General features: G+C 35.2%; 1 protein-coding gene across 2 annotated transcripts; it reads right to left on the reverse strand.

Annotated features, from left to right (window-relative positions):
- Positions 1–1,213: 1,213 nt before the first annotated feature.
- On the reverse strand, positions 1,214–17,131 carry LOC138336234 (calcium-dependent secretion activator 1-like; the record flags this gene model as incomplete). 2 transcript variants are annotated; one of them, XM_069285633.1, is given in 11 exon segments in its annotated part: positions 1,214–2,659; positions 3,322–3,408; positions 3,642–3,746; positions 6,103–6,210; positions 6,486–6,569; positions 7,583–7,657; positions 12,672–12,710; positions 12,949–13,060; positions 13,421–13,576; positions 14,125–14,266; positions 16,975–17,131. In XM_069285633.1, coding segments are annotated over 11 exon segments (1,188 nt in total), but the record flags the coding sequence as incomplete, so codon positions are not given.
- Between the last annotated feature and the right edge of the window lie 733 nt (positions 17,132–17,864).

Consider the following 17,864-nt stretch of genomic DNA (forward strand, 5'->3'; position numbering starts at 1 on the left):
ACTCAACTACATATGCATTTTATAACATTATCATGTAAACAGAACATTTTCTCACAAGAACTCATTCTACACAGCTCAAACACCATTTACTACGTATAAATCAGTATATTATATTTATTCCATGATGAATTTTATATGAAAGTGACTAAATCTCAACACATTACCACAAAACAATGTGATCACAAAGACTACGCTAATACAGCATACTCAAGTGCTTGTCTCAGACAGAAAGTTTCATTCAATCCGATATCCAGTATCAAGCCATCAAACAAATTATGAGCTTCCTCTGTGTAGATTTAAAACCTCAAAACAATGTTAAGAAGGATCTAATAATACCATATCACCAGGCGGATATGTTTTCCTTACATTTAATTGTAACTCGATAATCTGATATAGACATTTTACATGTAAATTTCATTTGTTTTCAAGAGAATACATATGAAACTGATTTTTCCTCCAATAAGTTGCATACTGTGGTAAATCGTCATGGAAACATCCACACACTTATGAAATCAGTTCTGGTTGTTATTCCGTTTTTGCATATCACTGAATTAGCTCCCTTGCAAGTAGGTATCCATTGTGATGTCATTATTTTGTGGGCACTATTCACGTCGCTTTCTCCAATAAGAATGATTTCACCCTCAAAACACACATGACGTTACAATCAATACCTACCCACAAGGGCAGATAATTCTGCATTATGTAAATACAGAATACTGGATTGGAACTTCAACATGAGCACAAGTATCAAGAAAGCCATGACTGTCAGCTAGTTTATATACAAAATGTATCTGTAAGTCGACTTAAGACCTAAGTATATTTACATACAATAGGTATGAACTATAAACAACTAGATATTAACATACAAACAGATGATGATAAACATTTTACATATAGTCATCAAATTTCTAAAACAAATGCAAGAGCGTAATTTTGCGACAACTATTAAAACATGTATGTACTATGAATGAACATTAAACACCTTCTATTTGCCTGTATAGGAAGACATGGCATGCTAAAGGAACTATGGATAAATGTCCCATTAGTGTGACTGGGACTTCAACATCCAATTAGTGTGATGGAATATTAAATGTCCTACAAAAGTGATGGAACGTTCCAATTATATGATGGGACGTCATTGTCCTGCTAGTTTGATAGGGATGTGAATGTCCCACTCATGTATTGGCTATTATGTCCTACTAGTGTGATGGGATATTATGTCCTACTAGTGTGATGGGACATCCCAATAATGTGATGGAATGTCATTGTCATATGAGACTACGTTTATATGATTATCTACAGTATACATGAGAATGTACACATGAAGCTGTTCCTTTAGACACTTGTATGCTTCATGATTAAAAGGAAACAGACGGTCTCTCAGAAAATTGTATATGCACTTGTACTAATAAGAGTGGTTTTCAGAACCATTCTCTTTATACATGATTAAATGTATTTAAATATCAATATGATTTACTTTCAAAAGATAGAAAGAAAGTAATTATTAATGAATAGCTAACATTGTTCTAATAGGAGAGATTTCAAAGAAAATGGTTGTACAATATTCAATTTGAAGTTTAGTAGGAACTTCATTTGACTACTTTGCCATCTGTTCAATAAAGAATCATGTGATGAAGCCAGTGTTCTATTTACATCAGGATTCATAAATGAATGAAATTTGAATCTTGAATCATTTAATAGTTTTTAAAGAGAAAAATGAATTATTCTACAAAAAGTTTTCTAATAATTTAAGCCAACTTCATATGTAACTGATTTCAAATTTTACATATTAAGTTTGTTTCAAGAAAGCAGAACCTGGATCTATCTACTGTACATTGATATTGTAGATTATTTCCATTTGTTAATTGTATTATATGTGTACAGCTAAAGGCCATGGGTCTTCTTTCTGACATGAAGATCACCATTTCCAACTGCTCTAATAGACAGTAATATTATTCTAGTTCAACATCTGTAGCCTTTGTATCATCAGCATAAGTAAACAATTTAAAAGTTACATAGATCATACTCAGTGTCAAGCAACCTTTTCTTAACTCACAATTTCTGTTCTGCTGCTTCTGCAGCATGAAACCTGCTATTTTTCAGGGTGGCTCCACCTTCTTGGACATAGAATCACTTCATCTTTCAAACCACATAGAAATGGAATATTGATGGATGAACAGACCTACATTCTAAGATGCTATCTTTACTATATATTACACTTGATTATAGATGTTGGTAGTTTCGGATGCTCATTGAACCATATATAACTCATTGAACGTTTTATCACCAGCTAATTCGACTTACCATAACATATCTATTTATTACACTTACTCCTAACCATTCATTTACATACACCCATCACCAAATATCTTTCTTATGACATTGGTGATGCTTTTGGACATGATCTCTACACTCCATCAATCTCTGCATTCTATAGATACCGATGCCTGTCCTGCACTATTCTCTACATTCCAATTGTTCTTTTCCTCTACATTTCTGTCATTAACAACATTGCTGCCTACATGTTGTCCACTTTCTAGTAGTCTGATTCCTCTCCGCTTGCATTGCTAGCGTTACTGCTGCCTGCCCCACCCCCTCCGAGGAAACGAGCCGTCCGACTGTTCTCTGGCTGTGTCACCGACTGTGTAGCTTCCTCAACCTGAAGAAGACAAGAGGTTAGTACACATATTCTGTATTTGCATATAACAGAGTTATCTGCCCTTGCTGTTTGGCATTTATTGTGCCGTAATTTTTTTGCAAACGTAACGTTTTACTTTTTGGAGCAAACAACATGAATAATGATGTCACAATGGATACCTACCTGCAAGGGAGCTAACTCTGTAATATGCAAAGACGGACTAGGATAATCATTCATCTTACTATCGTATATTTTAACAATTGTAGTAGGTGGTAAAATGGTTAAAATAAATCATACGGTAGTTACAAGAGCAACTAGAGCAATAATCTTGTAACAAGATATTAAACTACAGCAGTATAATTGTATCTACTATAATCAACACACGATCAAACCCCAAAAAGTGATTGTATCATGTGATGCTGTGCTATAATGGAGACCAACCAGGGTTGTGTGTATCTGCAGGTCTCAAGAGTTACATTAGACTGGCCACCAGACCCTAAGTTGTTGATATTAAAGGCATTCTAAACAGAGGTGTTTTTTTTTTTACTCGATTATCTCCCCTTTGTTTCAAACTAGAAATCAAGCCAAATTAATTGCTTTTTTTCCATTATTCTAGAGACTGGTGGCCAGTCTAGAATCATATGTATGGTATATATGACATACCCCTACTGTTAAATACATACCTGTAGACGACTGCACACTGTCTGGTAAGTCTTGGTATTCAGTGTACTCTCTGGTACACCTTGTAACTCAAAGTCAGAGAAACATTTCTGTAAAAAAAAAAAAATAAAGAAAATATTTAGTAATTCAGTCAAAGACAAGGTGATACGCTTACATGTTTGCTAGATATTAAAAGTATCTCATTCAAAACAATAGTCCAATACAAATAATATTGTCATGTTTTATTTACACTGATGCCATAAGAAACATTGAACAAAATTGTACTACATCTTATCCCTCCAAGCCCTGGTCAGCTACAGAACATATTGTATGTATCACATACCCTGTTGATGGTCATCACACAGGTCAGCTGGTAAACATGGAGAGAGAGGTCAAGTCGGTCAGTCAGCCAATCACAGATCATCTTCATCTGACCCGTATACCATTGCTTAAATGAAAACAAAATCTAATTTAGTACAGAAAACATTTCTGTATGTCTAGACAAACAAAAGATGGTTTGCTGTATCTGGTAATTGACATTGCTGTATGTTTTGCTAGACAAACAAAAGATGGTTTGCTGTATCTGGTAATTGACATTTCTGTATGTCTAGACAAACAAAAGATGGTTTGCTGTATCTGGTAATTGACATTTCTGTATGTCTAGACAAACAAAAGATGGTTTACTGTATCTGGTAATTGACATTTCTGTATGTCTAGACAAACAAAAGATGTTTACTGTATCTGGTAATTGACATTGCTGTATGTCTAGACAAACAAAAGATGTTTACTGTATCTGGTAATTGACATTTCTGTATGACTAAACAAACAAAAGATGGTAAGCTGTATCTGGTGATTAACATTTCTGTATGACTAGACAAACAAAAGATGGTTTGCTGTATCTGGTAATTGACATTTCTGTATGTCTAGACAAACAAAAGATGGTTTGCTGTATCTGGTAATTGACATTTCTGTATGTCTAGACAAACAAAAGATGGTTTGCTGTATCTGGTAATTGACATTTCTGTATGTCTAGACAAACAAAAGATGTTTACTGTATCTGGTAATTGGCATTTCTGTATGTCTAGACAAACAAAAGATGTTTGCTGTATCTAGTGATTAACATTTCTGTATGTCTAGACAAACAAAAGATGGTTTGCTGTATCTGGTGATTTACATTTCTGTATGTCTAGACAAACAAAAGATGGTTTGCTGTATCTGGTAATTGACATTTCTGTATGACTAGACAAACAAAAGATGTTTACTGTATCTGGTAATTGACATTTCTGTATGTCTAGACAAACAAAAGATGGTTTGCTGTATCTGGTAATTGACATTTCTGTATGTCTAGACAAACAAAAGATGGTTTGCTGTATCTGGTAATTGACATTTCTGTATGTCTAGACAAACAAAAGATGGTTTGCTGTATCTGGTAATTGACATTTCTGTATGACTAAACAAACAAAAGATGGTAAGCTGTATCTGGTGATTAACATTTCTGTATGACTAGACAAACAAAAGATGTTTGCTGTATCTGGTGATTAACATTTCTGTATGTCTTGACAAACAAAAGATGGTTTGCTGTATCTGGTAATTGACATTTCTGTATGTCTAGACAAACAAAAGATGGTTTGCTGTATCTGGTAATTGACATTTCTGTATGACTAGACAAACAAAAGATGTTTACTGTATCTGGTAATTGACATTTCTGTATGTCTAGACAAACAAAAGATGGTTTGCTGTATCTGGTAATTGACATTTCTGTATGTCTAGACAAACAAAAGATGTTTACTGTATCTGGTAATTAACATTTCTGTATGTCTAGACAAACAAAAGATGGTTTGCTGTATCTGGTGATTGGCATTTCTGTATGTCTAGACAAACAAAAGATGGTTTGCTGTATCTGGTAATTGACATTTCTGTATGACTAGACAAACAAAAGATGTCTACTGTATCTGGTAATTGACATTTCTGTATGTCTAGACAAACAAAAGATGGTTTGCTGTATCTGGTAATTGACATTTCTGTGTGTCTAGACAAACAAAAGATGTTTACTGTATCTGGTAATTAACATTTCTGTATGTCTAGACAAACAAAAGATGGTTTGCTGTATCTGGTGATTGACATTTCTGTATGTCTAGACAAACAAAAGATGGTTTGCTGTATCTGGTAATTGACATTTCTGTATGACTAGACAAACAAAAGATGTTAAATGTATCTGGTAATTGACATTTCTGTATTTCTAGACAAACAAAAGATGGTTTGCTGTATCTGGTAATTGACATTTCTGTATGTCTAGACAAACAAAAGATGGTTTGCTGTATCTGGTAATTGACATTTCTGTATGTCTAGACAAACAAAAGATGGTTTGCTGTATCTGGTAATTGACATTTCTGTATGTCTAGACAAACAAAAGATGGTTTGCTGTATCTGGTAATTGACATTTCTGTATGTCTAGACAAACAAAAGATGGTTTGCTGTATCTGGTAATTGACATTTCTGTATGTCTAGACAAACAAAAGATGGTTTGCTGTATCTGGTAATTGACATTTCTGTATGTCTAGACAAACAAAAGATGGTTTGCTGTATCTGGTAATTGACATTTCTGTATGACTAGACAAACAAAAGATGGTTTGCTGTATCTGGTAATTGACATTTCTGTAGTAATAATTGTAATAACCTTTTATGGATGTAGACTTCCAACAAATATCTATATAATCACAACAGTGACCATTAGAGTATCAGGGATGTATTATGGACAATGTGTTAATCTTAGAGATAATTCAAGATTTATAAATAGGTCTTACCTCAAATATAGATAGTGTGAATAACTCATCAGCAATCTTCTGTCGCAGCTGTTCCAGGTTGCCTCTCATGAAATCAACATAAGACTTCCCAAGTTCGTTCACTGGTTTCTGGAGAAAAAAAGTGTATATACTTAATGCTTAATTTAACTGAAACAGAAGTATTTAGGGAACAATTCATGTACCACATGATACCTGATAGCGTTTGTGCAGAACTATTGTTTCTATTGGTGATGGAACTAGTCCTGCATAGACATTATAGTTACATAAGTTAGTCCTAATTTTTTTAATTTGCAGTTCATTCAATTTGTTTCAAGAGGAACTAAATTCATCACCTGATGAAATCGACCAAAGCAAGATGCAATCATTAGATATGTCAGACTTACTGTGAGAGAGAGAATAGAGGAGAAAAATGTGCCTTCATCATATCTGGCCAACTTAGCAAACACAGATTCCATCACTTGGAGGAACTGAAATGAGGAATTAACAATTAGAATTCCGATACTTCAGAAGTAAATAACATAAAAAAGCACTAATTGTCATGAAAACATTTCAAGTACATGTCAAATATAGCTTTGTGATTATAAATTGAAAAAGGGGCTATGATCTGTCCAATATTAACACAAGAGCTGTTGGAGAACAGCAAAGCTCGCCTATTCAGAAGAAGTTGATGTTCAAGTATTTACTATTGAAACATGGAAATATGACAAAGTAACAGACTCAAAAACCCCCTAAAGGGTCCCAAATTGGTTGTATTATCACGTTCAGCATCCATACACATTAGGAAAATAAAATCATAAACATTTATTATGACTTATGCTTAAACAATTGACAAAATAGAAACTTGCTCAAAAACTTTAACATGGAAATATGACAAATTAACAGATTCAAAAACCCCTAAAGGGACCCAAATTGGTTGTATTATCACGTTCAGCATCCATACACATTAGGAAAATAAAATCATAAACATTTATGATGACTTAAGCTTAAACAATAGACAAAATAGAAACTGCTCAAAAACTTTAACATGGAAATATGACAAATTAACAGACTCAAAAAACCCCTAAAGGGACCCAAATTGGTTGTATTATCACGTTCAGCATCCATACACATTAGGAAAATAAAATCATAAACATTTATGATGACTTAAGCTTAAACAAATGACGAAACAGAAACTTGCTCAAAAACTTTAACGTGGAATGGGATGCCAACGCTGACGCCGACGCCAACGCAGGGGTGACAACATTAGCTCCCCCTTATTCTTCGAATAGGCGAGCTAACAAAAGGGAGCTGTGTTTAGTAGGATATCAGCCTCAAACTGTTTATAATGTGAGATATTGGACATAATAGACAGTTTGAAGCTTCCATCCCTTCCATAAAGCTGAAATTTGAATTCATCTATTATTATATATATGAATGTATTGGTTCAAAGTAAAGTGATAACATTTAAGTATAGTAGGTAATGAATAAAAACGTATCAAACCTTCTCTATGAGGCATTTAACCATCTGCATTTGAACACGGTCCAGAAATTCTTCGATTTTGGTATGATACTGGTGCTACAAATAAAGTTATAGGTCAATGATAGAAGTGTATATTTGTCAAAATTGTAAGGCATCAAATGAATCAATGCTATGTTTACAGCTGTGAAAAAAATTGCCCTTAAACAATAAATAATCAAACAATAGTTGGCCACTTGTATAATGAAATATTGTTTCATTACTAATAAAAAAGTATAATACACCATATGGGTTTTATGCATAAAATGTTTATAATGTGTAATCCTCTCCTTTGAAATCATTAGATATTTTTTAATTAGGAAATCTGATCATCCCTATGAGGTGCATTAAGGCTCATTAACCTTGATACACTGGAACTCACACTATGCAGTACATTTATCAGCATTTTAAAAATGCTTTTTGAGCAGGAAACTTTTCAATAAATTATGATTGCACTTGCAGGTAAGTAAGTTTAAATGTTATTAAGTTGTGTTTCAATGGTTATTCTACATGAGCAAACACTGCAGACTTCTCATGGGCTTTCTCTTTTGATACATGATACAGTATCTACTGAAATACCAGTAAGTTCCAAAAATGCAATTAATCAAAAGAAATATCGCTGCCTTGTCCCTTTACCTATGATCTACCAAATTGTCCACAAAGCAAGTAATTATTATTTACACAGTCTCAAAAAGCTTCAGCAGACTTTTTATAAAAAGAATACTACACATCATCTTACTTCTTCCTGTTGAATAAAAGGAATTGATATGTATAAACACTAGTTCCTCTTACTGGTAACATTCAAGTCATTAAAGACATGTTGACAAGGTAACTGTTATCATAATAATATAATATTAGTTTATTTGTTAGTTTAACGTCCAGAGTCATGTAAGGACGTGTCACCACATGGGATTCGAACCCGCATCCCAGAGGTGGAAGGCGTGTGGTAATATGTCAGGACATCTTAACCACTACGGCTCCAGAATATTTAGTTATTTTAGGTTACTGCATGTGTCCTTTAAACATCAAATAACAGTCATTTCTGCAAATATGCAAGTATCCCCCTCCTCCCCAATATTGTGATGAAACATTGAAGCATGATCAAGAAATATATGATGTAAAATGTACTGAAATTAAGGAATTTTAACATTGACCTAAAGGTCACAGGTTAATATTTTATGACAGTTTCAAATATTCAGAAACTTAGGATAAGTTGATGCATTCCCTCCTGAGATATATCCATCATGTTTACAAAACAACCCTCTAATTTATAAACTACAATACATACTAGAGTATAAGGGTAAAAGCATGGATTAATACAGCACAGCAGGTATGAACATTTAAGGGGTATTAGGATATAAAGGAGGAAAATCATTGGTTAATAGTGGGTATCAGGATATAAAAGGGGAAAAGCATTGGTTAATATTGGGTATCAGGATATAAAGGGGAAAAGCATTGGTTAATAGTGGGTATCAGGATATAAAGGGGAAAAGCATTGGTTAATAGTGGGTATCAGGATATAAAGGGGAAAAGCATTGGTTAATAGTGGGTATCAGGATATAAAGGGGAAAAGCATTGGTTAATAGTGGGTATCAGGATATAAAGGGGAAAAGCATTGGTTAATAGTGGGTATCAGGATATAAAGGGGAAAAGCATTGGTTAATAGTGGGTATCAGGATATAAAGGGGAAAAGCATTGGTTAATATTGGGTATCAGGATATAAAGGGGAAAAGCATTGGTTAATAGTGGGTATCTGGATATAAAGGGGAAAAGCATTGGTTAATAGTGGGTATCAGGATATAAAAGGGGAAAAGCATTGGTTAATAGTGGGTATCAGGATATAAAAGGGGAAAAGCATTGGTTAATAGTGGGTATCGGGATATAAAGTGAGGAAAATCATTGGTTAATAATGGGTATCAGGATATAAAGAGGGAAAAGCATTGGTTAATAGTGGGTATCAGGATATAAAGGGGAAAAGCATTGGTTAATAGTGGGTATCAGGATATAAAGGGGAAAAGCATTGGTTAATAGTGGGTATCAGGATATAAAGGGGGAAAAGCATTGGTTAATAGTGGGTATCAGGATATAAAGGGGAAAAGCATTGGTTAATAGTGGGTATCAGGATATAAAGGGGAAAAGCATTGGTTAATAGTGGGTATCAGGATATAAAGGGGGGAAAAGCATTGGTTAATAGTGGGTATCAGGATATAAAGGGGAAAAGCATTGGTTAATAGTGGGTATCAGGATATAAAGGGGGAAAAGCATTGGTTAATAGTGGGTATCAGGATATAAAGGGGAAAAGCATTGGTTAATAGTGGGTATCAGGATATAAAGGGGGAAAAGCATTGGTTAATAGTGGGTATCAGGATATAAAGGGGGAAAAGCATTGGTTAATAGTGGGTATCTGGATATAAAGGGGAAAAGCATTGGTTAATAGTGGGTATCAGGATATAAAGGGGAAAAGCATTGGTTAATAGTGGGTATCAGGATATAAAGGGGGAAAGCATTGGTTAATAGTGGGTATCTGGATATAAAGGGGGGAAAAATAAAGCATTGGTTAATAGTGGGTATCAGGATATAAAAGGGGAAAAGCATTGGTTAATAGTGGGTATCAGGATATAAAGGGGAAAAGCATTGGTTAATAGTGGGTATCAGGATATAAAGGGGGAAAAGCATTGGTTAATAGTGGGTATCAGGATATAAAAGGGGAAAAGCATTGGTTAAAAGTGGGTATCTGGATATAAACGGGGAAAAGCATTGGTTAATATTGGGTATCAGGCTATAAAAGGGGAAAAGCATTGGTTAATAGTGGGTATCTGGATATAAAGGGGGAAAAGCATTGGTTAATAGTGGGTATCGGGATATAAAGTGAGGAAAATCATTGGTTAATAATGGGTATTAGGATATAAAGAGGGAAAAGCATTGGTTAATAGTGGGTATCAGGATATAAAGAGGGAAAAGCATTGGTTAATAGTGGGTATCAGGATATAAAGGGGAAAAGCATTGGTTAATAGTGGGTATCAAGATATAAAGGGGAAAAGCATTGGTTAATAGTGGGTATCAGGATATAAAGGGGGAAAAGCATTGGTTAATAGAGCGTATCTGGATATAAAGGGGAAAAGCATTGGTTAATAGTGGGTATCAAGATATAAAGGGGAAAAGCTTTGGTTAATAGTGGGTATCGGGATATAAAGGGGGAAAAGCATTGGTTAATAGAGCGTATCTGGATATAAAGGGGAAAAGCATTGGTTAATAGTGGGTATCGGGATATAAAGGGGGAAAAGCATTGGTTAATAGAGCGTATCTGGATATAAAGGGGAAAAGCATTGGTTAATAGTGGGTATTAGGATATAAAGAGGGAAAAGCATTGGTTAATAGTGGGTATCAGGATATAAAGAGGGAAAAGCATTGGTTAAAAGTGGGTATCTGGATATAAAGGGCAAAAGCATTGGTTAACAGTGGGTATCAGGATATAAAGGGAAAAGCATTGGTTAAAAGTGGGTATCAGGATATAAAGGGGGAAAGCATTAGTTAATATTGGGTATCTGGATATAAAGGGGGAAAATCATAAAGCATTGGTTAATAGTGGGTATCAGGATATAAAAGGGGAAAAGCATTGGTTAATAGTGGGTATCAGGATATAAAGAGGAAAAGCATTGGTTAATAGTGGGTATCAGGATATAAAGGGGGAAAAGCATTGGTTAATAGTGGGTATCAGGATATAAAAGGGGAAAAGCATTGGTTAAAAGTGGGTATCAGGATATAAAGGGGAAAAACATTGGTTAATAGTGGATAACATCAGGACATACAATAAATGTGGGTTGTATGACGAAAGTGGGTCACACCATGAATGTGGGCCATGCAATAAATGTGAGACGTATGATGAATGTGGGCTGTACAATGAATGAGTATTACAATCAATGTGGGTCATTCGACGAAAGTGGGTCACACCATGAATGTGGGAGATACGATGAATGTGGGAGGCACAATGAATATGAGCCATACCACGAATGTGGGCCATACAATGAATGTGGGACAAACGATGAATTAGGGCCGTACAATGAATGTGGGACATACAATGAATGTTAGACGTATGATGAATGTGGGCTGTACAATGAATGAGTATTACAATCAATGTGGGTCGTTCGATGAAAGTGGGTCACACCATGAATGTGGGAGATACGATGAATGTGGGAGGCACAATGAATATGGGCCATACCATGAATGTGGGACATATGATGAATGTGGGACATACGATGAATGTTAGACGTATGATGAATGTGGGCTGTACAATGAATGAGTATTACAATCAATGTGGGTCGTTCGATGAAAGTGGGTCACACCATGAATGTGGGAGATACGATGAATGTGGGAGGCACAATGAATATGGGCCATACCATGAATGTGGGCCATACAATGAATGTGGGACAAACGATGAATGAGGGCCGTGCAATGAATGTGGGACAGCGATGAATGTGGGACATATGATGAATGTGGGCTGTAAAATGCATAAAGGCCATACAATGAATGTGGGTCATACAATGAATGTTGGACATACAATGAATGTTGGACATACAATGAATATGGGCCATACAATGAATGTGGGACATACGATGAATGTTGGCCGTAAAATGAATGTGGGACATATGATGAATGTGGGCCGTACAATGAATGTTGGCCGTACAATGAATGTGGGACATATGATGTATGTGGGTCGTACAATGAATGTTGGCCGTACAATGAATGTGGGACATACAATGAATGTTGGTCGTACAATGAATGTGGGACTTACCATGAATGTGGGACATATGATGAATGTTGGACATATGATGAATGTGGGTCGTACAATGAATGTGGCTCATATGACAAAAGTGGGTCGCACCATAAATGTGGGACGTACAATAAATGTAGGTCGCACAATGAATGTGGGTTGTACAATGAATATGGAAAGTACAATGAATCCTGAGTTTAACGTATTATGGAATTAGCTGTCAAGTGTTTAGCACAGCAAGGGTAACTCTAAGGCTACAGTTAATCTAGCTGGGCTACACTACCACATGCTACATATACTTACCATGTTTTCTCCACTATCCAACGCACAGAGATGTAAGGCCTGTGGAACAAACAGTCGGCAAGGTCAGGTGACAGAGTCAAAAGGTGAAGATAAAAAGATTCCCAGAAAACTGAGGGATCTACCGTAACACATGCAAACCTTAAACCCAGAAAATGGGCCATCAAGAGATATGTCAATAAAAAAGTTTTGTTGAATCTATAGTGGTAGAATTGGTAGACTTTAAGTGATGTGGAGAGATCTGAATATATAAATAATAGTACGTGTAGTATTGACTTACCCGGTTTTTACAGTCGATAATAACATTCATCATTACACACATCTCGGCATATGTGATGTAGTCTGTACCCTTTCCACCTTTTTTAAGCCAGGCCTCGAATGATTTCAGCGTCCTGTAGAAATTGAAATTCTTTATATATTACAGATATGTCTATGAATAGTTTCACCGGTACATACAGTCATGTTGCAGTACTTAACTAGGTAAATGTGGGAATCTAGGAACAATGATACCCGTATGTTAATTATAACTTAAGAATGTAATCATATGAAACTAGTTACTAATAATATTTTATAGTAGTGGATGATCTACATGACATTGTCTGAAAACTGATAATATGTACCTGGCCAACTTATGACAAGTTGATTCCTTTTACAGTAACTAATTTTCATTTTTCTCAACTCCAAGAACATAATCCATGATGTTTTTATTTAAAACACAATCTTTATGTACAGAAATGCCCTTCTGATTTTACCGTTTTGCTGCAGCCTCTATCATGTCAGCCGCCATCAATTTGAGCCTATGGTCGAGGTGTTCGGCAAACACTTCCTCTGGCCAGTGAAGGTCACGTATAAATGATTGGAGTGCATCTAACTTCCACAGCATGTCTTCTGAGGTAGCGCAGCCATTTCTACAGCAATAGAAGTTTTACTAATCAGACTAAAGGTTACAGGAAGGACACAAAACTAGAAATGTGTGTAAGACATAAATGTCCTAACTCCATACATCAGATTGGGACAGGACATGACAGAAATTGGGTGAAAGAGAGATGGAGGGGCAGGACGGAAAGAGAGGGGCAGGAGGGAATGGGAAGAGATGGGAAGGGAGGGATGGGACATGAAAAGACAAGGCAGGGAATAGAAGGTAGTGATATGACATGACAAGACCGGGGATTGGAAGGGAGGGATGTGACGGGACAAGACAGCAGCTAGCATGTGACAGGGCGTGACGGGATGGATATATGTAAATGTTAATCAAATTTTAGCACAAGAGCAAACATGAATAGGTAAGAACAATGATAAATTAACACATTATAACTTTATAATAAATATCTATGGTTGGAGCATAAAAAATGACTTGCTTTTTCCATATAAGCAAATATCCAAAGTAAATGTCTTGCTTTATACAGTTATTATCCAAAAATTTCATTCAAAATCTGTACTTCGTTGTTTGACCTACCCCTGAGGATCCCACTTTTCGCGTTCAAAGCCTTTGTGTATTGACTGGGCTATTGAAGATTCCATCAAATCCACGTAACGAACCACTTGTGGTGCAAATACATTTCTCAGGTGCAGGTGGAATTTACCATTGCATAAACTCTCTGTAAATAAAACATCCAATCAAACATTTTAATGGCGAGGATCATATCCTTTGACAAAAATTGAACACTTAAATATCCTTTGACACAAATTGAACAATTAAATCATCATACGTAAGAAGAGTGAGCCAATTAATTCTAAGGTCATTATGTGACCTTTTATATCTACTGGCTAAAATATTAAAGGAATGAACAAATCTTATTTTCATAGAGTTTTTGCATGATACCTGATCTTTTACATTGTTCACATATCAACAAATAACGAAAATGTCAGGGGAGGGGGAAATTCATCCTTCATCATTACAATGGAAGGAGGGATTTTTTTATGGAAGAGAGGGATACAAATACTATCGTTTATCGTTATATAGAAGGGAGGAGAATACAAATTTACTGTGATTAAGGAGAGGTGAGGGGAATACAAATTTACTGTAATTATTGAGAAGGGAGGGGATTACAAATTTACCATCGTTATGTAGAAGGGTGGAGAATACAAATTTACCATCGTTATGTAGAAGGGTGGAGAATACAAATTTACCTTCATTATGTAGAAGGGTGGAGAATATAAATTTACCATCGTTATATAGAAGGGTGGAGAATACAACTTTACCATCGTTATGTAGAAGGGTGGAGAATACAAATTTACCATTGTTATATAGAAGGGTGGAGAATACAACTTTACCATCGTTATGTAGAAGGGTGGAGAATACAAATTTACCATTGTTATGTAGAAGGGAGGAGAATACAAATTTACCATCGTTATGAAGAAGGGAGGGAAATACAAATTTACCATCGTTATGAAGAAGGGAGGAGAATACAAATTTACCATCGTTATGAAGAAGGGTGGAGAATACAAATTTACCATTGTTATGTAGAAGGGTGGAGAATACAAATTTACCATCGTTATGTAGAAGGGTGGAGAATACAAATTTACCATCGTTATGTAGAAGGGTGGAGAATACAAATTTACCATCGTTATGTAGAAGGGTGGAGAATACAAATTTACCATCGTTATGAAGAAGGGAGGAGAATACAAATTTACCATCTTTATGAAGAAGGGAGGGGAATACAAATTTACTATCGTTATGGAGGAGGGAGGGGAATACAAATTTACCATCGTTTAGTAGAAGGGTGGAGAATACAAATTTACCATTGTTATGTAGAAGGGTGGAGAATACAAATTTACCATCGTTATGTAGAAGGGTGGAGAATACAAATTTACCATCGTTATGTAGAAGGGTGGAGAATACAAATTTACCATCGTTATGTAGAAGGGTGGAGAATACAAATTTACCATCGTTATGTAGAAGGGAGGAGAATACAAATTTACCATCATTATGTAGAGGAGGGGGAATACAAATTTACCATTGTTATGTAGAAGGGGAGGAAAATACAAATTAACTATTGTTATTGAGAGGGGGAGAAACAAATTTACCATCTTTATGAGAAGGGTGGAGAATACAAATTTACCATCGTTATGTAGAAGGGTGGAGAATACAAATTTACCATCGTTATGTAGAAGGGTGGAGAATACAAATTTACCATCGTTATGAAGAAGGGAGGAGAATACAAATTTACCATCGTTATGGAGGAGGGAGGGGAATACAAATTTACCATTGTTATGGAGAGGGGAGGAAAATACAAATTTACTATTGTTATTGAGAGGGGAGGGGAATCAAATTTACCATCTTTATGGAGGAGGGAGGGGAATACAAATTTACCATCGTTATGTAGAAGGGAGGAGAATACAAATTTACCATCTTTATGGAGGAGGGAGGGGAATACAAATTTACCATTGTTATGGAGAGGGGAAGGAAATACAAATTTACCATCGTTATGGAGAGGGGAAGGAAATACAAATTTACCATCGTTATGGAGGAGGGAGGGGAATACAAATTTACCATCGTTATGAAGAAGGGTGCAGAATACGAATTTACCATCATTAAGTAGAAGGGTGGAGAATACAAATTTACCAGAAGGGTGGAGAATACAAATTTACCATCTTTATGAAGAAGGGAGGAGAATACAAATTTACCATCTTTATGGAGAAGGGAGGGAAATACAAATTTACCATCGTTATGGAGAAGGGAGGGAAATACAAATTTACCATCGTTATGGAGGAGGGAGGGGAATACAAATTTACCATTGTTATGGAGAAGGGAAGGAAATACAAATTTACCATCTTTATGGAGGAGGGAAGGAAATACAAATTTACCATCGTTATGGAGAAGGGAAGGAAATACAAATTTACCATCGTTATGGAGGAGGGAGGAGAATACAAATTTACCATCTTTATGAAGAAGGGAGGGAAATACAAATTTACCATCGTTATGGAGAAGGGAAGGAAATACAAATTTACCATCGTTATGGAGAAGGGAAGGAAATACAAATTTACCATCGTTATGGAGAAGGGAAGGAAATACAAATTTACCATCGTTATGGAGGAGGGAGGGAAATACAAATTTACCATCGTTATGGAGAAGGGAAGGAAATACAAATTTACCATCGTTATGGAGAAGGGAGGGAAATACAAATTTACCATCGTTATGGAGAAGGGAAGGAAATACAAATTTACCATCGTTATGGAGAGGGGAGGAAAATACAAATTACTATTGTTATTGAGAGGGGAGGGGAATCAAATTAACCATCTTTATGGAGCATGAAGGATACAAGTTTACCATCTTTTTGGAGAAGGGAGGGGAATATAAATTTACCGTCATTCCGGAGGTAATCATTGAGTGATTGGAACAATGGGAAACTGTCCCAGGTATCGGGAGGCTGCATCTCCAGGGCCGCGTCCATGTCAACAGCAAACAGCGACCAAAAGATCTCAGCATGTTCTACCAGCAGATCACTGAACCAGGCAAACGCCTACAAGATAAACAGGTAAAACTTTCATAAAAAGTAATTCTAATAAGTTTAATTTTCAAAGCTCTTCCCTTTTATCACCTGCAAAATAAATTGTTTTATATTAAATCATTCCAAATATGTATAATGCATATCAGTTGTTTTTATCTTTTTATACAAATCAAATTTCTACTTTTTTAACATCTGGATAAATTATTAGTTTATCTTGAATATGTACTCTTTATGTTTTCATGTAAGTTTGAATGTGCTTGATAAGTGCAAGAACTTAATAATCCCATATTTTTCTTCAAAATCAATTATTATTTACCAGGTAGATGATTTTAAGCAAATTAAGGAAAGTTTTAAAAAAATTCCTTCAAAGATTTTTGGAAAAAACTAAAGTCAAATGCACAGAGAACCTGCATTTAAAAGGCCAAGAAATAAAGAAAGAAAAAACCACCAAGAAAAACTTAAAGCTTGAATGGTCAAAAGTGATTCACTAAAGTAATGTATGAAGATATTGACTTTTAAATGTCTAAAAAATCTAAAAAATAAACTGCAATAAAGAATCTACTGTTTTCCAAAACATGCATCTTCTAATAAAAATTTTGATGCATTTACTTATTATTCTAATGATAATTATTTCTTTTTAAAATTAAGAAATGATTATTATAATAAAGAAAAAAATGTCTGAATTTGCAATTTGTTCCACTGTCAAAAAATCATTAAGATTCAGAAATTCCAAACTTAAATAGCA

This window comes from Argopecten irradians, chromosome 12 (genome assembly GCF_041381155.1).
Source record: "Argopecten irradians isolate NY chromosome 12, Ai_NY, whole genome shotgun sequence".
Taxonomy (NCBI): domain Eukaryota; kingdom Metazoa; phylum Mollusca; class Bivalvia; order Pectinida; family Pectinidae; genus Argopecten; species Argopecten irradians.